General features: G+C 42.4%; 1 protein-coding gene across 2 annotated transcripts in view; it reads left to right on the forward strand.

Moving 5' to 3' along the window:
* PROM1 (prominin 1) overlaps positions 1-24073 on the forward strand; it is a 116211-nt gene that overhangs the window by 25548 nt on the left and 66590 nt on the right. The window contains exons 3-4 of one of the 2 annotated variants that reach the window (XM_030801163.1): positions 18971-19026; positions 22229-22255. In XM_030801163.1, coding sequence (XP_030657023.1) covers positions 18971-19026; positions 22229-22255 — 83 coding nt within the window. The remainder of the gene's footprint in view (positions 1-18970; positions 19027-22228; positions 22256-24073) is intronic. The other variant, XM_030801164.1, reaches the window with a different exon arrangement.

Below are 24073 nucleotides of genomic sequence, written 5' to 3' on the forward strand. Positions count from 1 at the left end.
ATGTTCCTTGTTCAGCAAACAGGTAAGGAGTGAATGCTGCTGGGGATGGAACCATCAGTCAGAGGGCATCTGACTCTGTGGAGGAGCTCCTGTTTCCTCTTAGGTCCCTGGGCTTGCTTTTCTTTCTTTTTCTTTCTTATTTATGTTATCATAATCCTGTATCTCTCTCTGTAAACCTAGGTAGATATAAATAAAAATAAAAATCCTAATCTTTCTTGAGTGGGATTAAAATAAGGAGAGTCGATAATTTGAAACTACAGAAGGGAAATAGAGAAGATCTGTTTTCCCCATCAGCCTGGATGAAAGAAGTTTCTTTAGCCTTGCAAGGAGAGTGGTGATTAGTTTACAGAAAATGGCTGGAGAGACAAAGATTCTGTTTAAGAAGCCTGTGGAGAACGAAGCTTCTTAGTCCACCCTGGGAGCCAGAAAGTGGTGATGTGACTATTCACATTTGGTTTTTCCTTAGCGTTGATTACTTCATGTAGGAATCTCTTAAGTTCCTGAATTATGATTTGAAATGTTTCAATCTGATGCTGTCACTGATGAAATTAGGACATGTTTACCAGTTGAGATGAAGGCTCTCTTCGAACTTAACTGCATCCTGGGAAAGAGGAGGTTGTATACGTTTTTATATCCTCTTGGAAACTGGCTGACCCAGAAGCTCAGCCTAATGAGATTTGGACAGCAGGCCTTCAGAAGGGTGATTGACTGTGACATGCTGCGTTTTATGTACCAGATCTGTGTATAAATGACTGACTACCCGGATGCCTGCCTGGCGAGGAATTGTGTTTCTTTAAAGAGCCATTCCAAATATAACTTGTGCATAGAAATAAAACTGAGCAGAAATGAGTATCTCCTTCTAAAATTCAAGTAAATAGCTCCCTGACTTCAGAAATGACAGCTTTCCAAGAGTTGTATTGCAAAAACAGGAGCAGGCCAGTCTTTCTGAGGACTAATTTGCTCGCATGGAAATCACATGCTCTCATGTGACAGTGTATTTCAAATCTGTCCCCTTCTGACCACCAGGACTGCCCTCTCCCAGCTGAGGCTGCCAGTCCTCTGGACCATGGCCAGGGCCTCCTAATGGGCAGAGAGAATGGGCAGCAGCTTGCAGTAGTAGCCCCGAATTCCTGTAACAGCTAGGCCAGCCGCTTCCCTGGAACATGCTAAATGCTCCTCAGCCTCAGACCCTTTGCTTCTCTGCCTATTCCCTTTGCCTGGATGACTCTTCTGCATGGCTCGTTTCTTTTTTTTCTTTTTTTCTTCTTCTTCTTCTTTTTTTTTTTTTTTTTTTTTTTTGCATGGCTTGTTTCTTGTTTCATTCCAGCCTTTGCTCAAATGTCATCTCAGAGGGACAGATCGTCTTCCACCCCCACACCCCTCACCTTGCTTCGTTTTTCTTTATAGCATTTATTCCGGTATTACAGTAAATATTTGTTTATCTCACTTGATAGACTCTAAACGTCTTGAAGAGGGGAGCACTACTGATTTTGTTCACTCCTCCATACAGTAGCCCCAGAACCTGGAGTGGTGCCTACAACGCAGCAAATGCCCCATAATTGTCGCGTGCATGAGCAGATACCCTCTTGTGTACCCTCTCAGGGCCCCCTCCTCTTCCCTTTGTGAGCACCCACAGTCCTGCATTATAAAGATCCTCTTGCCCTCCTCTCCCACCATGGTTGCAGCGTTTTCTGGTTACTCCACTTCCTCAGGCCTACACCCAAGCGGCCGACTGCTCCCAGAAACAATTGCGACCGTGCCAGCTGGACTCGCTTAAATGAATATCCACAGCCCCCACGAGGATGCTCGTACTCCTGACAGCTCTGACCTGTTTCTCAGTCAATCCTCTTTCCTAACCCCCTGCTTGCACACGTCCTCTTCTCTTCTCAGATCTCTACCCTGAACTCTCCTCTGCCAGCTAGAGACCGTACTCTTCATGGAGAATATGGACGGAGTCACTTGCAGACTCACTCATCCCTCCCTGTTTTGACTTCCAGGTTTTTACTAGGGTTAGATATGCAGGAAACATTTTTGTTTGTTTGCGTTTAGGATTCTTTTCCCAGAACATTCTTAGCCGAAAGATATGATTAATTTCCAAGTTTTTGAAAGAATTATCAATCCACCAGAAGGTCTGTGATGTTTATGCCACCACTAGTAATGTGTTGGGTATTTAGAAAATGGAATTGTAAAGGCTATGACATTGCATTTTTAAAAATATACATTTCTTTATTTTATTTTATTTTTTTTTTATTATACTTTAGGTTTTAGGGTACATGTGCACAATGTGCAGGTTTGTTACATATGTATCCATGTGCCATGTATATATATTTCTCATTACTGTCGAGGTTGACTGTTTTCACATCTGTTTCCTTTCTAAGGGGTTTGTCTGTGAAATGCCTCTGCCTAGCTATGTAGCAGAGTCTTAGTCTTTTTATTTGATTCCATGACAGCCTCTCTTCAGACGAAAACCCTTTCCCTAGGCTGTTTACCGTGAATTGGTATTAGGCTATTTGGTTTTAGGGAAACTGTGAGTTAGGGGAGATCTTCCAATCAGAAGTAATTATTCAATTCCCTACTTCCATTTTGTAGATGAGAACATGAAGGCCCAGATAGAAGAAGCCTGCTCATTTAAGACCCTGCAGCCAAATGAGAGCTGGTAGGATAACTAAGCCAGAAAGAGGACAAGGGGAATTTTTGCCTGGGAGGTTATCTCAGCACACAAGTGATCCTCCTGCCTCAGCCTCCTGAGTAGCTGGAACTGTAGATGTAAGCCACCATGACCAGCATAATTTATCAAGAATGGTACTGTGATTATGAATCCACATTTTGTTTCTCCAAGGAAAATAGTCTTGCCTAGGAGAATGCTAGGTTCTTAGATCTCATTTAGATGTCTTATTTGAGGCATGCAAGTTTTACTGAGCAATTGCTGCAGGTGGACAGCACTGGTTAGGGGTTACAGGATTTGTGTGGCAGAGAGAACATTTTCTACTTTAAGAAATGAACAGTCTCTAGTGGAGGAGGCAAATGTATTTACATATAATAAATAGTCCAGGGAACATGTAAGCCAGTGGATCATTAAATGTCACGAGTTATGAGTTGCAGGGATTTAGTGATGAGGGAAATCAGCTGAGGACCTCACATTTTAACTTTCAGGATAGGGAGGATTTTTTTTCCCCCCTGGAACTTGAGCACTGACCATTATAGGGAGGGTTTTGATAGGTGGGGAAATAGCATCAGCAAACCTCAGAGGGGTCATGAACAAGGCATGCTTTGGGAGGTCGGGGATCTGGCTGGATTGAAGGGGTCTCATTTGAAGGGAGACATAATTATAGCAACTCTATTAATTGCTCAATATGTATTGGGCATCTTGCTAAGATTTTCACACATTGTTTTTTAATGATGAGTATTATTACCTTCATTTTACAGATGAGAAAAATTGAGGCCCAGGGAATTTAAATAATTTGCTAAAGTTACACAGCATTAAGTTTCTTACCTGGAATTTGAACTCAGCATCACTTGATTTATGGTGACCATATATTTGTCATTTAAACGGGCACCTTTTGAGAATAAAAGAGAGCGCTGGTAGTGATTACGCTAGAACAGCAGATGTAAACCAGGGCTGTCTGGGCAAATCAAGATATGTGTTTGGTCCCTCTGACTCCAAAGCCTGATTTCACTTTGATTTGCATTGGAAGTGTAGGGTTACCTTGTGGGTAGCTTTAAAGACAATTGATGGAGGCCATGTAAAAGGGGTTAGATAGACTGATTAACCTGATAGCACTGTATAGAATGGAATGGAGTAGAAGAGAGATGAGAGGCCAAAAGAATAATTAGTGGGTGACTTCATTAAAAGCAGGGTAGATGTGATGGAGATCTGAACTGGATGATGGAATGCAAGGGAGGTAAGACGTCTTATAAATTATTTTATTCTGTTTTGTTTGAGACAGAGTCTTGCACTGTCACCCAGGCTGGAGTGCAGTGGCACAATCTTGGCTCACTGCAACCTCCACCTCCCAGGTTCAAGCGATTCTCCTGCCTTGGCCTCCCAAGTAACTGGGATCACAGGTACTCGCCACCACACCTGGCTAACTTTGCATTTTTAGTAGAGTCGGGGTTTCATCATGTTGGCCAGGCTGGTCTCGATCTCCTGACCTCAAGTGATCTATCAGCATTGGCCTTCCAGAGTGCTGGGATTACAGGCGTGAGCCAGTGTGCCCAGCCTTATAAATTGTCTATAATGAAAAATTCCACACCTACTCAAAACCAGAAAGAATACAGTGAATCCCCATATGCCAGTGGCCCAGATAAAAAATTATTTGGTTTTATCATATTTGCTTTATTTATCTTTTCCTTGTCTTTTCTTTCCATTTTTCTTTGCTGAAGCATTTAAAGCAAACCCAAACATAATGTCATTTTCCCTCCCACCACAGAGTGCATTTCTAAAGAATATTGACTATCCATAGTGTCATTACCAAATTACCAAAGTTAATAAGAATTCTAATCATTTTACTCTTAAGTATCATCATTAAGTTTAGTGCCCATATTTTCTCAGTTATCTTTTTTACTGTTTCTTTCCTTCCCTTGAATCGGAATCACAGCAAGGGAGAAAGAAACTCTTAAACATTGTGGTTTTTCTCCAAAACTGAGTCAAAAAGTTTTGAGCTTGATAAACGAGGAAAATTAGTTAACTGGTTAACTGAGAAGTGGAGTTTGGAAAACGGAAAGTGATTGTAGAGAAAAATAGAAAGAGGCCCAACAACTTTTTTCATTTCAGACTTTTATTTTGAATAACCTCAAACCTTAAAAACATTGCAAGAGTAGTACAGATGAACACCTGCTTATTCTCTACCTGGATTCATCAGTTGTTAATATTTTGCCACACAGCGAAATACTTCAGCATGCACCTCAGGTCATTTTCTTACATAACCACATGCAAATATGACATGCAGGACATTTCGCATTGTTATGACACTTTTGTCTCCCAAACAGTTGATATTTACATTTCTCAAATATTTACATTAATTTTTTTATAGTTTTTATTCAAATTAAATATTTTGTCTGTGGTACTACATAAATGACATGCCCTGTCATTGTTATCACAGTAGGAGGCTCATGATGTCAATTTGTCTCATTGTTGGTGAAATTAACAATGTGGTTAAGGTAGTGTCTTCTAGATTTTTCCATATACTATCCTGTTCCCCAACAATCATTTGCCTAGGGCTTTTAGCATTCATAGGTTATTCTTGCCTTAATAAATCATTTACCGCCAGGCCCTGTGGCTCACACCTGTAATCCCAGCACTTTGGGAGGCTGAAGTAGGTGGATCACTTGAGCCCAAGAGTTTGACACCAACCTGGGCAACGTGGCAAAACCTCGTTTCTAGAAAAAATACAAACATTAGCCAGGCACGTTGGTGTTGTGCATCTGTAGTCCCAGCTACTCGGGAGACTGAGGTGGGAAGATCACCTGAGCCCAGGGAGGTTGAGGCTGCAGTGAGCCGAGATCACACCACTGCACTCCAGCCTGAGTGACCAAGTAAGACACTGTCTCAAAAAATAAAAAATAAACCATTTACTATAGTGCTGTAAAGTGGTGGTGTTCTGTCACTTCTTTTCCATTTATTAGTGGGCATTCTCCTGTATCGGGAGCATTCTGATACCATGTTATAGAAATGGGGAAACCTGCTTATTTCAGTATTTCCCAAGGACTTGATGGCGATTTTGTGAGTGGCCAGAACAGAGCTCAGGACTGTGGATTCTGTGGGAGTGCAGCGAGTAAGGCTGGAGACGTGGAGATGTAGAAACAGTCGGAAAGGCTGGGTGCTTCTTCGGTTGCCAAGGAGGCTTGATTTAGCCTGGCATTTTCAGTGGGGGTTCACAAGCGTTCAGGCTCAGCTATCACAAAGCATTCCTTTTCATCTCCACACTGGCTGTGGGTTTCCAATCCCATAGCTCATAAACAGGCATAGATATAGATCCACCAGAGAAGTTGGTTTGTTTTGTGTTTAGATTGAAAGAAGGTAGCCTTTGGGCATTTCATTCCCTCCCTTTTCATTTGGGGTTTTGTTTTCAGACATTATATAGAACTTTATATAGGACAGATTCAAAGCAAATTAGAAGGTGTCATGTTTGTATTGGATTCTAGGAAGCTTCTTGGAGGGCTACGGAATTCTTACAAATCCCAGTCTCATTTGGAGTTTCTGACTCTGCTCTCGGCTGCGATGAATAATTGGAAGACTCTGTTAAAATGCCGGGCTTATTAAACCAGGGTCAGAAACCCGGTCCCAGTTTGCTCAGCTGGGAGAAAAAACATTCCATGTCCAAAGACAGTCTGGGTCTTGACCACCTGACCAGGCAGCCACGGTGGCTCTGCTGTTGGGCACAAAGGGGAAGGGACTTTACAGTCTGAACTCACAAAGCACATCCTGATGAGGCCTTATGTGTCCCACTCAACCTGTGGCCAAAACCCCACACTGAGCATCCTGTAGCGTAAAATCAACTCATTCTGTGCTCAGAGAGGGCTTGGCACACAATAGGTGCCTTCTTCACCTCACAGGATGATGGATATTTAGAGTGGTTAGAGAGTTCACAGCTGATCATTTGTTAATGTTTCCCAGCACTCAAAAGGTTGTTAGGGATAACAATGGCATAACATTTATAGAAGAGGAAACGAAGGCACAGAGTGGCTAAGCCACCTGCCCAAGGCCACACAGCCATTAAATAGCAGGGCTGGAGTGCTCTGCTCCTAACTGCTATGGTAATTGCCTGTCTTTCCTCATCTCCCATCCTGGCATTTTTATTTAAGCAGTGCCAGTTACTTGCAGTTCCTTCAGCCTGTCATGTTGTCTCATGTCTGAATAACTTTGAACATGCCTTCCCTGTCCCTGGAGGTTTTTCCCTTAAGACACAGCTCAAATATTATCTGCTCTAGTAAGACTTTACTCCTTATAACTCTCCCAACTTAGCCAGCTGATGCTGAGCCTTATATGCCTGCATCTCCCCACACAGCACACCTACTTTATTTTGTTTACTGATCTGTCTTCCCAGTAGGCAGTGAGCCTATTAACAGCATGGATTGCATCTTTTCATCCTTGTATCCTTAGAATGCAGTACAGACTCTGAAATGTATTTGTGCCTATTAAGCATTTTTGGGAATATAGTCTGACCATGCCATTAAATATATGAAGGGATTTCAAAACGTTCATGGAAAATGTGTATATGGAGAAAACTATGCATGGATTTCAAAATTTTTTTGCATCAGAATAAACTTATATTAACTTCTTCTAAGATATCTGAATAGGTACTAGTTTGATTCACTAAGAAGGATAAGACATCGGTTTTAAAATAGCCTGGATTAGGCTGGGCATGGTGGCTCACACCTATAATCTCAGCACTTTGGGAGGCCGAGGTGGGGAGATCACTTGAGCCCAGGAGTTCGAGACCACCCTGGGCAACATGATGAAATCTCATCTCTTCAGAAAATACAAAAATTAGCTGGATGTGGTGGCACGTGACTGTAGTCCCAACTACTCAAGAGGCTGAGGCGGGAGAATCACCTGAGCCCAGGAGATCGAGCCTGCAGTGAGCCATGATCGTGCCACTGCACTCCAGCACGGGCAACCGACTGAGACCCTGTCTCAAAGAAAACAAAAACCAAACAAACACCCCGTATCAGTGCCACATGAATTCAAAAACTGAAGCAAGAACAAACATCAGTTTGTGTGTGTGTGTGGTTTTTTTTTTTGAGATGGAGTCTTGCTCTGTCACCCAGGCTGGAGTTCAGTGGCATGATCTCGGCTCACTGCAACCTCTGACTCCCAGGTTCAAGGGATTCTCCTGCCTCAGCCTCCCGAGTAGCTGGGATTATAGGTGCCCACCACCGTGCCCGGCTAATTTTTGTATTTTTAGTAGAGAAGGGGTTTAACCGTGTTGGCCGGGCTGGTCTCGAACTCCTGACCTGGTGATCTGCCCACCTTGGCCTCTCAAAGTGCTGGGATTACAAGTGTGAGCCACTGCACCCTGCCCAAACATCAAATTTATGGTGAAGCTTGGGTGGAAGAATAGTGAAATAATGGATGCTTTACACATATTGTGTGGGGACGATGCCTCAAAGAAATCACAGTTTGCAAATAGGTAACTCATTTTAAGAAGGAATGAGACAATGCTGAAGCTGAAGCCTGCAGTGGCAGACCATCCACATCAATTTACAAGAAAAAATTCATCATCTTGTTCATGTCCTATTGAATATAATAATAAACTATATATACATATCTTATATATATATAAATTTAAGGAGATCAGAGCCCTCTTATTCAGTACAATTACGACTGGTAGTTGGTAAGTTTCTTATGACAAACACTACATGCTGAAATACTGTAAAAATGGTTCTAGGTCACATATCCTACATAAGAATATGGTGAGATCTGATTTACAGGAACCAGCATTTTTAACTTTGTTTTGTCAAGAAGTGTGTATTTCTTATTTGTGATTGGGGGAAGAGGGAGATAGAGTACTAGATTAATAAAATTATTTTATTTTAAACATTTAATTTAATTAAAACAAATTTACGTGAGCTCAAACTATATATAAGGAAAATAATTTCCCCTTCATACTGCTTCTAATCGTACTGCCTGTCCTGGGGAAGCCATTGTTGACAGCTGAGCCTTTTTTCACGCAGAACAAAATAGGGTTTGGCTGATTCACATTCTCACAGCAGTGTTTGTGATCTCATATGGACCTCCATACAGACCAAAAAATGTGATTCAAATAACATTCCTTTCAAAGGTCCTCCCAGTAATCCTTCCCCCAGGAACAGCAGGGACAAAGGCTGTAAATGGAATTATGCTTTCCAGGAATGTCTTAGGGAAAGAAATGCCGTCGGAATCCACAAATATTTTGGCAGTGGTCCTTAACCCCCACTCTCTGGATTCGCCAGGGGCGGCAGCACAGGACCCCGGCCCATGGCCCATCGCACTGTGGGGGAGCCCCAGCCCAGCCGCCCCATCATCAGGGTGGCTGCACCGCAATGGTCAGGATATCAGGCTCCAGGAGATCTCTGGAGCGTCCCTTCACCCTGTGCAACCTGAGTACTCGCTTCCTCTAAAGGAACTGGAAATGATTATCCTCCCAGTTACAGGCTGGGCTGTACCACATGCTACATCCAGGTAAAGTAAAATCACAGTCCATACATGGCTGTGAGCACATGGCTGCCAGGACGCTGAACAGGCCAGACTGGTCCAGATGTTTTCACAGGAATAGCTTCCCGGGCAGCATGTTTTCTGAGCTCCTTACGTGCAGAGTGAGTTCGTGCCACCATTAATTCTAGTAAAAGCCAACGTATGTCAGTCCTGCAGGGAGAAGCCACTGCAGTCAGCTAAAGGAGAGGAACTGATGTAGGAACAAAGCACCCTAAAGGTGTTCAACTTGCATTTTAAATAAACAAAAGGGAGACCTCCCTCTCCAGAGTACTTTGTTGTATTTGGGGAGGCAGCGGGGATACATTTGATAAGTCTAATAAATATGGCTTGGCTTCTAAAAGTCTGAAGCTTCAATCCTTTTATCAAAAACCAAACTGAACGGTTGAGTCATGTGGATGTGAGGATTTGAAGGGTTTAACGAAAGTGCTCTGAGAAACTGAAAAGTACAGCCCTGTTGTAGCAGAAAATGGTTTTTCAATGCATATCACTCCGGTGCTAAATTCAGACAGGTGCAGCTCAGCCACAGCATAAGGAAATAGGCTCAGTCAGGAAATTTGGTGAACTCCAGGACCCGAGGCCGTCGTGCTGTTTGGGTCCCCCCAGAATCACTTCTTTGGTCTCAGTTTCACCCATACCAGCCACGGGAAAATGTGAGCCCAGGAGTGGACAGACTGTGTTCACTTCATTATAAATAATGAACACATTTAACCAAATGGGAGTGCTGGAAGGTGAAATTGATAAGTATATTTTTCAGAGAAGCCACACTTAACCCTTCAAGTGACAAACTTCTTTAGCTCTAGTATTTTCCACAGAAATCTTTTCAAAAGGCATTTATTTGAACTCAGGCCTTTGAATTGAGTGCACACCAAATATAAATCAACTTTTTAGGGGGAATGGTTAAGGATCCGCATTCAAGATCCTTGTCCTCAGAGACTATGTGTGGCCTCTTGCCCTTGTGCCCACTGGGCCCCAATTGCTGCCCTTTGCTTGGTAGGGGGCTCAGTTTGTCAGCAGCTGTCATTAATGATGTTTCCTCTACCTGCCCTGAAACACAGCTGCTCAGAGATGTTCTGCTCCAGCACCTATGAGGTATAACCATCCAGCAGGAGCAATAGCTGGCAGGGTAGAGTTAGGCCAGGCTATAGTAGATGATGACATAAACAAACATTAATCTAGTGTTGCTGCTAAAAGTATTTTATCTACAACTAGTTTAACAAAACTAATTGTAACAAAACTAATTGTGATGAAACTAATTGCAACCTTTAAATGAAAGGCAGTACCGGCCGGACACTGTAAGTACCTGCCGGACACTGTAAGTACCTGCCGGGCATGGTGGCTCATACTTGTAATCCCAGCACTTTGAAGGGCCGAGGCAGGCAGATCACTTGAAGTCAGGAGTTCTAGACTAGCCTGGCTAACATGGTGAAATCCCATCCCTACTGAAAATACAAAAATTAGCCAGGTGTGGTGGCATGCACCTATAATCCCAGTTACTTGGGAGGCTGAGGCAGGAGAATCGCTTGAATCCAGGAGGCAGAGGTTGCAGTGAGCTGAGATTGCCCCACTGTACTCCAGCCTGGGCAACAGAGACACTCTCTCTCTTAAAAAAAGAAAGGCAGTACCGTTGATAAAGTGGGTGGGCCTCATCCAATCAGTTGAAAGGCCTTAAGAGGAAAAACTGAGGTTTCCTGAGGAGGAAGAAATCCTGCCTCAAGACTGTAGCGTCCACTCCTGCCTGAGTTTACAGCCTGCCAGCCTGTTCTACAGATCTCAGACTTGCTAGCTCCCACAATTCCTTAGAATAAGTCTCTGAATGTCTATAGTACTGTCTCTTATTGGCTCTGTCTCTCTAGGGAACCATGACAGACACAGGCAGTTATTTCCAGTGTTTGGGAATGAGGGTGGGAAGGAGTGCGTGGTTGGAGGAAGGCCTAGCCCTCTGCCTATTCTAGTCACTGAAGAATCAAATGAGCAAGGTCACCTGTATCCTGAGGCAGAGTCTGTGATGACTGAGTGCTGTCTCTGAAGTACCCACTCTGTGTAGACAGTGTGACTCCGTGAGTCGATGGGGTCATTCTTGTCTCCCTCAAGCTTGTGATTTGGAGCTGAAGTGACTGGCTTTGCACCAGATGAGAGGCAAATGCATGTGTATTTGTATGTCTTAAATAAGTTAAAATAAAATATCTAAGGGTCGTTTTCCTTCTTTTTCTTTTGCAATCAACCTAACAGAAGTGATTATATCTCCTACGCTGATTCAATGTAGATTTAACATTTTCAGGCAATGAATTGTTTTCCTTGATGAAAGGTAAATTGAGTCAAGCTATGCAAATAACTAGGCATTTCTGAATTTGTTTAAAGTCATGAGGTATTTTCCTATCAAAAGAAGACAAATTTTCATTTTAGAAAATGGAATCAGGAAGTTCTAAAGCATAAAAACAAAACACAGCGGGCCTAGCCCAATGGGGGAAGACAGGACTCAGAGGCAGGGTTACCTCTTTGTGTAATTTAAGATCCCTTCCATATGGGAGCCCTGGAGAAAGTGCTGGTGGCCACATATAAACCGCGTAAATGTATATATTTTCACCAACCGGCTCTGCGTCTTGAGTTAAATCTGCATTCTCCTCCAGAAAGGGCAGGCTGGACCCGGAAGCTGGTGCTCCCAGCTCATTTTACCATCCATTTGTACTCATAACTCTTGGAGATTCTACCGAGATCTTAAGCCAACTTAGCCTTGACCCCTATCTGATGCACTATTCCCAGGATAACACTGTTACCTGAGAACATTTTCCTTAAGTATCTTGGCAGTAGAGACTTGTTTGAATTGGTGGTTTAAACTGGTTATGAACATGTGTTTTGTAGATCAGGACAATTCAGTTGGTAGGCTTACTGGATGTGTCTCAGGCCCGGGATGACTCTCCAAGCTTTGTAGACCATGAATGAGAAGCAGGTGGGAAGAGTGATTCATCTGAGCTATACTTCACTGTATTTGGTCATGATTTTTATGAGTGCAAGTACCTTTTCATGCATTCTGTTTTATGAATATAGGAATTCACACATTTCAGTGAAGATGTCTTAAAAATCTCAGTGTATGTGGGTGCTGGTCTATAAGCTTCACTAAGTCTCTGCATGTATCATGTGTATGTTTACTTTCTGCTGAAAAAAAGTTTTGTTTTGTTTTTTCTCATTATTTAGTCAAAGCTGACAGGATAGGCTACTGGTAGAGGAGGCATGTAGCTAGAAAATGTTGGGGGTCTTAATTCAGTAAGGTGTGTTTTATTAGGGTACGTAACAACCTTTGCTAAGAGAAACAAGCCCAAATCTCAGTACAAAATGTTTGTGGTTCACTGCTCAGTCCAACATAGAGGCTGCTGTGAGTTGGGTGGTGTGGTCTGGGGACTCCGGCTCGCTCTACCTAATGGTTCTGCCAGCCGCTTGGGCTTCAGAATTCTCCACTGGATCCTCTGTATTTGGCTGATAGAAGAATAAAGAGGGCAAACATGCAGGATCTTTTGGGAGGTTTCAGAGGCCAGGCCTGGAAGTGGTGTGCGTGTATGTCCATCTGTGTTCCGCTGGCCAGAACTCAAGTCCCTGGTCCCTCTTAGCTGCAAAAGAGCTGGGGAATAGAGTCAGGCTGTGGGTCAAGGAGGAAGAGGCCACACACAGATGGCACGGGACGCTTTCATTCTGTGCCACTTGCTGAGGGCCGGCAGGGAGGAGTGGAGTGTTGAAGGCCGTGGGATCCCAGAGTAGAGGTGGGAGAGGCTAACACGTCTCTTAGCATCTGTAGTGCTCCGTATATTATATACCAGGCACTGCGCTGGACACTTTTCTTGGGGTAAGATGCCTTTCCATCTTTCATAGCCTGTGTAATGCCAGCACATCCAGAGACTTACCACTTTTTGAACTGTGTAGATTTGTGTTTTTTCTGGGCTTGTCAGTTCTACTTGGTTTGCCTGCTTCCCCCTGTCCCCTCAGGAATTTTGTCTAGATGGGGACAAGTTGTGAAATTTATTTGGAAGTGCCTACAGAAAGTCTTATGTGCCTGGAAAGAAACAATTATAGTTGCATTTTAATTAGTATTTAATTTACAAAAATGATGCATGTACAAACCTAGTTTCTGCAAGTCTCTAAATTGAACTTGAATATTATTTTATTCTGTGTCTTTTTTGGAAAATATGAATAATCTCTTTCACTTGAACAGTGTTGTTTTAATGTATGAGTTAACATATTAAATCCTTCTTAGCACAGAGCCACGTGCGAGATCCCCTGAACTATGTGTGTTTAAGATGGGGCCACCAAAGGCAAAAGAGGGACCCTGTGGTCTCTCCGCAGAGAGGCACTTAACACTATTTATGCTCTTAATTAATCACATGTCTAAGTAAACACAAGTGCCCGAGCAAGCTGACTTACAGATACTGTCAGCAAAATCTTTCCAAGAGCACTTAAGCTTGGCACAAGTCTGATAAATCTACTGCAAACAACAGGGGATTTTAAGTTCTCTATTCATTTTACAAGAGAACATTACAGGGATGGAATTTCACTAGGCCCAGCTTGGGCCAGAATCTACATATGTATTCAGAGAAGCCAGTTTGAGAACAGAAATATCTTAGTCAAAGATGAGTTTTGACTCACATAAAGAAGACGGATCTGTTATAATATATGGGTCCTGCACAAGGCACATTTCTTATTTTAGCTTACTTCCGTGGCTCAGACATCACAAAACTCATAAATCGCACACGTACGCACGCAGCCTGTTGGAGAAGCTCCTGCTGCATGTCCTGTTGAAGTGTAGTGAGAAGGTGCAAGAGAATCCCGCAAAGCTAAGACATCCTGCCAGCACTGTCCCCTGACCGGCGGGGTGTGTGAGAGAGAGACAGACAGAGAGGCCCTGAGTTCCAGAACTCGTTTCTGCAGACTTGGCTGCTGGCCACAGAAGGTCCATCCTGAAGTTCACAGGGCTGCTCACTCCCAGGCCACACACCCTGGAGAGGCTGGCAGTCAGAGCTATGGACAGAGCAATGGATGGAGAGGCGCAGAACCACATCCCAGACAGCGTCATGGGGCAACCCGTGTGCCCTCAAGAGCAGGCTCCCCTTGTTTTCTGTACTTTCCGGCTACAGTACGCATCCCTGCCACCACCTCAGCACGTGCAGTCCAGAAAAATATCCATTCAAAGTGGGGCTCCCGTGATGCTGCCACGGCTGGTTCTCATGTGGGGCTTCAATTCTCAGTCTCTTGACTTTCGCTTGGAGGACTGTGGCAGTGACGCCAGACCAGTGTCCTTTCCAGCACGGGCCTGGTGAAGGGCGGTGTGAGTGAGCATCTCTCCCTCGAAAAAGCCAAGGCTTAGCTGGGTGTCATGTGCACGCCTGCGGTCCCAGCTAAGGAGTTTGAGGCTGCAGTGAGCTATGATGGCACCACTGCACTCCAGCCTGGGTGACAGATGAGATCCCATCTCTACGAAACAAGCAAAACAAACAAAAAAACAAGAAAAGCCAAGACCTGAGTCTGTTGAGTCTGTCTGTCACTGGCTGAAGCTGGATTGTCTGTTGACTCCTAAACCAAGTTATAGGGGTTGGGCGGATATGTTACTTGGCTCAGACCAGAAGCAAGGTCTCACTCACACACTGTGGGTCTCAGATCCCCTTTAACTCTTAAAAATTATTCAGGGCCCCAAAGAGATTTTGTTTATCAATATTTATCATATTTGAAGATAAAATGGAGAACACCTTAACATATATTTGTCAATTCATTTTAAAAGAATGATAATAAACCCTTTCCATGAATAACTTAATTTTGTTAAAAATAACTATAGTTTCCAAAAGCAAAAATCATGAGAAGAGTGGCGTTGGTTTTTGCATTTTTGCAAATCTCTTGAACATCTGGCTTAGTGCAAGTCAGCTGGATTTTCATATCTGTATCTGAGTTGGTCCTGTTGAGGTACTGGGTGTTAGCTCGGCTGATGTATAGGGTGAACGTCTGCTCTCACTGAGATATGTAGTTGTAAAAGACAGCAGTACTTTAGTAGTCTCTGAAGATAATTGTGGATATTTTTCTTTAATACCACACTAAAACTGTGCAAGTGCTAGTTTTTAAAGGTTATTTGCAATGTGGAATCTGGAACCATATGAATTAATTTTTTACATTTTGATCTATTAACATCCACTGGTCTGTCTTCCACTGTATTTATTTATCAAAAAAATTTAAATTTGTATAAATTTATGGAGTACAAGTGTAAGTTTGTGACGTGGATAGAGCACATAGTCGTGAGGTCAGGGCTTTTAGAGTATCCATCACCTGAATAACATACACCGTACCCATCAAGTAATTTTTTATCATCTGCCCTCCTCCCACCTCCCGGTCTTCCACTTTGAATGGATCTTTTTCCATGCAGGATTTTGTGACATGATGCATGAATCTTTTGGAAAATATTTGTTCACTGAGTTTTGCACATCTCCCAAATGTGGACATATTTCATTTTATAGTATCAAAAATTCTTTAATATCCTTACTGATCATGTTAGAAAGGCATAAGTACTGGAATGCCGTCAAGCTCATGGTGGTGGATATGCATTTTGCAAAATTCTAATTTTTGCTTGAAAGCTCTAATTTTATCATTGGCAACAAATCCTGTCAGTGGCTTCTTAAACTTGCAAGCTCCACTTCTTTCATTTCAGAGAAAATGCTGGCCAGGCACGGTGGCTCACGCCTGTAACCCCAGTGCTTTGGGAGGCCAAGGTGAGAGGATTGTTTGAAGCCAGGGGTTTAAGACTATCCTGGGCAACATAGTGAGACACCATCTCTACAAAAAAAACAAATTAAAAAGTTATCTGTGCATGGTGGCCTGCACTTGCAGTCCTAGCTATGCAGGAGGCTGAGGGGAGAGGGGAGGAGAACTTGAGCCCAGGAGCTCGAGCCTGCAGTGAACCATGATTAGGGGCTGAGATTGGGTATATCTAAGTCTGAATAGTCACAATTTGTCTCTCAGCCTTTCTTATTTAGTTTTATTTATTTATTTATTTATTTATTTGAGGCAGGGTCTCTATCTGTCACCTGAGCTGGAGTGCGGTGGCATAACTGTGGCTTAGTTGAACTCCTGGGCTCAAATGATCCTCCTACTTCAGCCTCCCACTGCAGGTGCATGCCCCCACACTTGACTAATATGGGGTCTCACTATGTTACCCAGTTGCCCAGGCTGGTCTCAAACTGCTGGGATCAAGCAATCCTCTGTCCTTGGCCTCCCACAGTGCTAGGATGACAGGTGTGAGCCACCGTGCCTGGCCATCAACTTTTCTTCCAAGTAAAGATGGTGTTCCATGAAAACTGTGGCTAGTTGAGCTCACAACTTAAAACACTTGCACAAATGCTTTTTGCACATTATACTTTGATGTATATGAAAGAGCTTTATGTGTAGTTACCTTTTTTTTTTTTTACACAGGATAATAAAAAGAGCTGTACTCACAGGTTGAAATTTAATAAAAATAATTTTTAATGCTTTATCAAGAACCTTCTTAAGTGTAACTGACTATTGAACATGAATGCCTGATGGCAAAGAATATAATGAGTATTAGCTGCAATCTTGATTTGTTCCAAATCACCTGCATTCTTATCTACCACTGCCTTTGCACTCTAGTGCAAATGTCAACACAACAAAAAAAGCAATTAACATCTTGTGTTTTGACCTCATGGACACCCTGAACATATCTTGGGGATTCCCACAGCCCATGCTTGGAGACCTGCTAGTTTAGACCCGTGACGATCTACCATTGTGGTGCTGGGCTCACAGCTTCCCCAGTCCACGTGGCCTGAGAGGATGGAAGGAGCAGTTCCCCAAAAGAAATCCAAAGGTTTTCATTTTGTTTTTGTTTGTTTGCTTTGTTTTGTAAGGGGAAAAAAAAAAGTGAATGGACATTGAATGGCCAAAATAACAGTCTTCCACACTGCACTTACCATGGATACTGTTCTGTAATCTGCATTCTCTAAATTCCTTCATATAATAATAGCAGGTATATACCATGTGCCCACTGTGTGCCAGGCCCAGTGCTGTTTTATTTATAAGTGTTTCTCACTTCACTCTAAGTGGTCCTTTGAGAGTAGGGACATCTTATTTTGCAGATGAGGATGTTTGTAGCAGTTATTCACCCAAGATTAGACACCCAGTTAAGTGGTGGAGCTTGGATTCCCTTCTAACTTGTTACTAGATCAAGATCCCAAATTGCAACATATTATGCTGTGCAGCTAAATATATTTTAATAAATAGATGATTTCTCAGTTTTTAAATCAACAGTAGACTCTTTCATTCAATGAAATTTTAAACAGAAGCCTGATCTGTAAAACAGACCAAAGCAATGCTGACTGGTTGAAGGGGGAGGTAGCCTGTGTCTGAAGGGGATTAGACAGCCCCAGTGTCCCTCTGGTCCTTGGGCAGCCCCCGAGGTACTGTGAAGAAACTACTGGGGCTCCCTGGGTACATATCAGTTTGAAAATCTCTGTTCCTGCAGCGTAATCTTTAAACATCAGCCCATATCTCTGAGTTGTAGAGGAGAAAAGTTGTTTTGCATAAAGCCTTGTGGGAAAGTGGCTTGCTTTGTTTTCCAGTATGTTAATCTGAACTTTTTTGCATCAAAAAAGGAGTTGATGTAGGGTTTTGTTTGCCCCCCCCCATTAGTACATTTCAGGTGTGATGGATATAGCGATAGCACTGCAGAAGCTCCTTCCTGGGATGAGAGACAGTGTACAGGGTGGCGGGAAGGCACCCGCACAGGAGAAGGAAGACCTGGGCCTTGGTCTGGCCTCCTCATGAATCACTATGTCACCCTCTCTGTCCATGTCTCAGTTGTCTCGTATCATTCTTAGATGGCAGCTCAGGGTTAAGAAGTGGCTCTTAACCGTTTTTGGTCCTAGGCCTATGTGAGAATTTGAAAATACTCTAAATGAATATTTATGGAAAAGTTCAAGTTTGCATTGCATAGGTTTTTGTGTACTGCTTGGAGACAGGAAGAGAAGGATTTCCCATGTTAAGAACTCGAGTTGGGTTAATTTTTTTTTTTTTTTTTTTTGACGGAGTCTGGAGCGCAGTGGCACGATTTCGGCTCACTGCAACCTCCACCTCCCGGGTTCAAGTGATCCTCCTGCCTCAGCCTCCCAAGTAGCTGGGATTACAGGCATGAGCCACCATGCCTGGCTAATTTTTGTATTTTTAGTCGAGACGGAGTTTCACCATGTTGACCAGGCTGGTCTTGAGCTCCTGGCCTCAGGTGATCCGCCTGCCTCTGTGTCCCAAAGTGCTGAGATTACAGGCGTGAGCCGTGGCACCCTGCCGAGTTGGGTTAATTTTAAGATTCCTTTCATCCATTCCTTTGTAAAATATTAATATCAGGCAAATGTGGAATTATTGAAAAATAAATTTCATTTGTGTTTCCAGATAATTAAGAATTAGCAATTTCAGCATAATTTTTATAAATGATTATTAATAAGCTGTATGTGGTTTGCTGGTAAATATTAAGGTGTATTATGATAAATTACTAACTTAAAAGTGACAACTCTTTAATTCTGTCACTGACAAAATAGTAAATCACAAGTATTTGTCTTCTGTTCTTGGCTCCCGGCTAGAGGTCATTAATTATTTGCCTACATTAAGACATAGGAATAAAATTATAAGAATAATAGAAATTTAGGTATAATAATTTATAAGCATATAAAGATCTTTTTCTAAATATGCATTTTATATTTTTACTGAAAAAATAACTTTGCTGTTTTGTGGCTTTTTTTCCAGATACTTTGAGAAAAATCATACAGAAGGCACATGAGTCCAAAATTGATTATGATAAGGTAATTTTTCATTGGTGTATTTATTACTAAAAATATGAAGTATGAGAAAAATTTTGGCTGACTTGAAAGTAAATCTTCAAACAACCAGTTATTCAATCTGCAATTTTAGTAACCTTTTTTGACTAAGAACTTCCATGGAATATTGAACCACCTTACAAATCTCATTTGAACCATAGCAGAAATTTCAAAAGTAGCATTTGAAGAAAACCTTTCAAGTTGTATGTTATTTAAAAATTAAAAACTAAGGCTGGGTGCGGTGGCTCACGCCTGTAATCCCAGCACTTTGGTAGGCCGAAGCGGGCAGATCATGAGGTCAGGAGTTCGAGACCAGCCTGGCCAATATGGTGAAACTCCGTCTCTACTAAAAATACAAAAATTAGCCGGGCGTGGTGGCACTCACCTGTAGTCTCAGGTACTCAGGAGGCTGAGGCAGGAGAATTGCTTGAACCCAGGAGGCAGAGGTTGCGGTGAGCCGAGATGGTGCCATTGTACTCCAGCCTGGGTGACAGAGTGAGACTCCTTCTCAAAATAAATAAATAAATTAATTAATTAATTAATTAAATAAAAACCAGAATTTCTTCAAAAAGAAATATTACGCTACTTTTCTTTTAGCTGAGGGATGAGAACTCCCTTATTAAGTAGAATTGTTTGAAAATTCCTAGAGATGGTGACTGTGTACTCTGTTATAAAATATCGTTTGTTAAAAAGTAGCTTTGCATTTGTATAAGGTTTATGAAGCTCCTGCTGTGTGAGTGCATGGCTAGAATTGAAGGAAGGTGGAGATAAGGATGATAGCCTTTGGTCTCAAGAGGCTAGAAGACAGATAGCAGGGACCTTATCTAGTTAATGTAACAAGGATCATACAAGGGCAGAGCCGGTGGGATGGGTGGGCGCTCTGCTCACATTCCAGGCTTCAGAACCACGTGAGCAAAGAGGTCAAGGTATGAAAGAAGCAGGCCCCTGGCCAGAGGGAGAGAAAAAAAGGTAAGTTGGGGCCTGATCCTGGGAGGGCCTTGAACGCCTCCCTCGAGTGAGTCCCTAGTATTTTCAGGAAGTATCAAAGCTCCTTGCATTTTTCTGCTTATTACCCAAGGTGCTGCCAATGCACTCCTCTGCGACTGCCTACCTAAACAGAAGAATGGCCTTTTGATTTTGGTGTGTTATGAGTGTAGGTTGCCCATGTAGCAAACAGACAAAAGTGTGTAGCACTGAATGTAAGATAATAAAAATTAGTTAAATGTGTTTGCCAGGTTCTCAGTCCTTCTCGGTAAGTAAAGCACTTTGTTCCTTCCTTTCCTGGTTTGAAGGTGGTTATCAGGCTACCAGTAAGCAGTTGTATAGGTGGATGTTTTTTACTGGCCTGCACAACAAATCTGAATGCTAGTGTTTTCGGCACGGGAGAGGGCAGTTCCCTTTTACCCAGTGAATTGTTACCTCAGATACGGTAGTTACAAATGGCCTCATCATATTCTTAATTTGAAGAAAATTATACTCAAGAGAAAAGTAAATGCGGAAGCTGAAGAGGAAAGCCTTTTCTAGAGGCCGTTTACATTCAGCAAGGGAAGACTGTGTAGAAGATGAACTGAGCTGTTCCCAGGGCTCACAGCCTTCCCCAGCACCGTGGAAAGCATTTGCATTGCTCAGTGCCACAGGCTTCATTTATATCTCCCAAACGTGATTGCCATGTCGGCCTGCGTCTCTGGGGGAAGAAAATGACTGTTGCTTTTATATTTATATTCAAAATTAGCATAACATGCTTAGCCAGCCCGAATGCCAACCAAGGAATGGGAGTAGGGGTAGTGCTTCAGTGGGATCCGGGACTTGGAAAACAAGGTCCTGGGACCCTTAGGTGGCCTTGAGGAACCTGCGCGTCTGAGCTGGAGCTGGGCTGCCACCGTCCCTGGCAGGGTCTTTGTGCTTGACTTGGTATTAGATTTGGCGCTCCCATAACCTTGGTTTATACCCCTGGCTCCTGTTCTCTTTCCTTGCCTTTGCAAATGAATAAAAACTCTGGGTGAGGGTGCAGTGGAGAGAAGATGCAGAACTGAGCCCACATGGATGATCTGAATCCTACTCTAGATGTGGAACTGGAACACGCTTTCTACCATCATCCAAAGAAAGAGGTTAATTAAACAAAGGCACCAAAGGAGCCAGGCCACACCTGGAGGAGGGCTTTCTGACTAGATTTAGTCTGATAAAGGCTGGGTGTGTTGGGTTGGTTCCCCCTGAAGCAGACCCTACGCCAATGACTCCAGGGCAAGTCGTTTGTTTGACAGGCTCAGGGAACACAGATTCCTGGTCTTACCCATATCTTCCAACTCATGTGCTGTAGCAGAGGAGCCGGGAGTCAATGTTTTTCTCTGACACACATTGTGAGGTGCTTCTTTATGTCTGGTGAGCTTGGGAGCTTGTGCCCTGGTTGGTAACAAGCCTGCGTACCCCTTCCCCAAGAAAGGGAGACTGGGATCATTTAAAATGCCCTGTGTGACCCCAGAGGCAGGTATATCTGAACCGCCCCCCAGTCCCAGTATTTTGAATGCCTCATTTAAAAGTGATTCCCATCACAAATGGTGTTCCCTCAGATCTGTGAAGATCTGCCAGCTGAGGCAATAGTTTCTAAACTTTTAGATTTCCTGAACCAGAATATTTCAAAAAAGTGATCTAGAAAATGACATAGAGCCACCTAATTTTATGTTGCCACAAAAGGACATTTAAAATCAAACATTGAGATGTTTGGAATAAAAATGGTGGGAATCCGTTGATCGCTTTAAGCATGGGAATAACACCATCAGATTTTTATTTTAGAAAAGGGCACTTGGGAAGATGCTGCCATTGGTTCTGGAGTTCTCAGATCTGATTCTCTATTTTATGAAGATCACATGGTTAGTGTGTTAAGCATTTATAACTTCCCCTCTAATTCTCCTTTTCGTAACTGATTAGCATACGGATTAAGAACGTTTTGGGAAATCCAAATGTAAATGCATATGTAAATTTCAGAACTCGAAGCAACTTAAAACACTGTTTCTTGAATTCACACTCAAGTTTTATATTCCTTTCTCGTGTTTATCCTTCTATCACCCGATTTCCTCCTTGTGGGATATGAATGTTCTTGGTTATGGTTGATCAGTCATAACTTTTTCTGTCTGTTTTCTTGATGCATGCTGCCTCTGCCAAAATTCCTCACCTGCGTTGACTTCTACAGCCAGAAACTGTAATCTTAGGTCTAAAGGTAAAGTCCTTGTCTGCTATTTCAAGTTGCTCTTTGAAGGCCTTCCTGTTCTTCACTGTCATCCTCACTGTGAAGATTTTTAAATGGTCCGTTTCATTTCTGTTTTTACCATCACTTTTAACCTTCTCTTTTAAGAAAGATATCTCTGTAATATTTAGATGTTGATCTTCAACACAATCAACAAAGCACTGGAAGATCTTGGTGTATCAAAAAACAGTTTAAGTAGTGACAGGCCTTCATCTAGTCAGCCTAGAAGTGAACTCTTGAAATGCCCTATCTTGTTCCTGATACTGCCTGGTATTTAGTCAGTAACATTAGAAAGGCTGTGTATCAAATGTACAATTTGTATTTAAAGCTAAAATTAGCATATTTAAAACATTTCAATGTATCTTCTCTCCTGGGTTTTGGTTCAGTGTCTCCTGGAATTCAGATAGAATTTACATTTCTTTAAAATAGTAAACAATTTAGAATATTTGCTGAGAAATGATGGAAAAATACGTAAGTAAGAGTTTGGAATGTCTGGGCTGGTTTCTTAACTGACAAGTGATATTGGTCCTCGAGGAAGGGTTAAGTCCCCTAATAATGCCTCTTCGTGAACATGGGATGAGGGTTAGCTTAAGCGTGAGCACATACTTGATGAACGCAGCAAGATTCAGCCACTTTTTTTTTTAGCAATTTAATCTTAATATGGAAGTAGATAATATTCAAGTGCCAGATGCACCAGATTTACTAGTCTTGAGCATTTGCTCATAGAGTTAACTACCATTTATTGAATATCTGCTGTGTGCTGGGCACTTGGCTAGTTGTTTTCACATTCAATCATTTAGTTATTTGTCCCTCACAATATGTTTATGAAGTTAATGCTAATGTGACACCATCCACTTTAGGGACCTGGAAGCCCACTGCTGGGATGCAAAGCAGGTCTCTCCTCCAAGACATCACATTTGCTCCCAGGAACAAGACTTGTGTTTTATTTTCCTTTGCTCAGCTTGGCTTCAGAATTCGCAGCTGTCTAGATTGTCCATTTAGTTGCAAACTGCCAACTTGCAATTTTCTGCCATTCTTTAGAAATATAAGCAGCTACATGCATGAATTGGAATGACATCAAGTTTCATCATCTAGTTGCATTAATTTTCGTTTATCCCGGAATAAAGTCAGCGGTGATTATGAAAATATGTTTAGGTCACATGATTGTATCTAGAAATTGTGCTGTTCCTGGGAACTCAGGAACTGTCTGAGACACAGACTGCCAAGATTGGTCCTTCACTGTGGATCTGGCTCCTGGGCATGGCATGAGAGGCACCTTTATTAAGTGTCTACTCAGTGCTTGGTCCTTTGTCACATTATTTCTAATCATGCATTATCTCTAATTTTCACAATGACTTGACAAGGTACGTATTATTATTTCCAGTGTATCAGAGGAGGAACCCTGTGACTGGCCTGTGTTTAACGTGCCTGACTTAGAGTCTGAGCCTTTTTTCTAAATTAAGATACATTCCAGATTCTTGAGTAATTGTTTGCCAGCCAATCCAAAGTGCTTTGAATCTTTAACTTCTATTTGTTTGTGCAGTTTTCCTGGTGTAAAGCACCTTATATGTAGATTATTTGTTACGCAAGTACTCCTGCCAAGATTTATTGATCCTTTTAAAAACAAACAAAATACCTTTGGGGTTAAAATTAAACCATTTGCAGCTCGAACTAGCATTTAGACATCTTCCTAGGGGTTGAAAGACATCTTCCAGTAACCACTTGGCCATGTATTTAATAACTCAATTCTCTGCTTCCTCTGTTTCAAAAAGGAGCTTCCAAATGGAAAAA

This window comes from Nomascus leucogenys, chromosome 20, assembly GCF_006542625.1.
Source record: "Nomascus leucogenys isolate Asia chromosome 20, Asia_NLE_v1, whole genome shotgun sequence".
NCBI lineage: Eukaryota > Metazoa > Chordata > Mammalia > Primates > Hylobatidae > Nomascus > Nomascus leucogenys.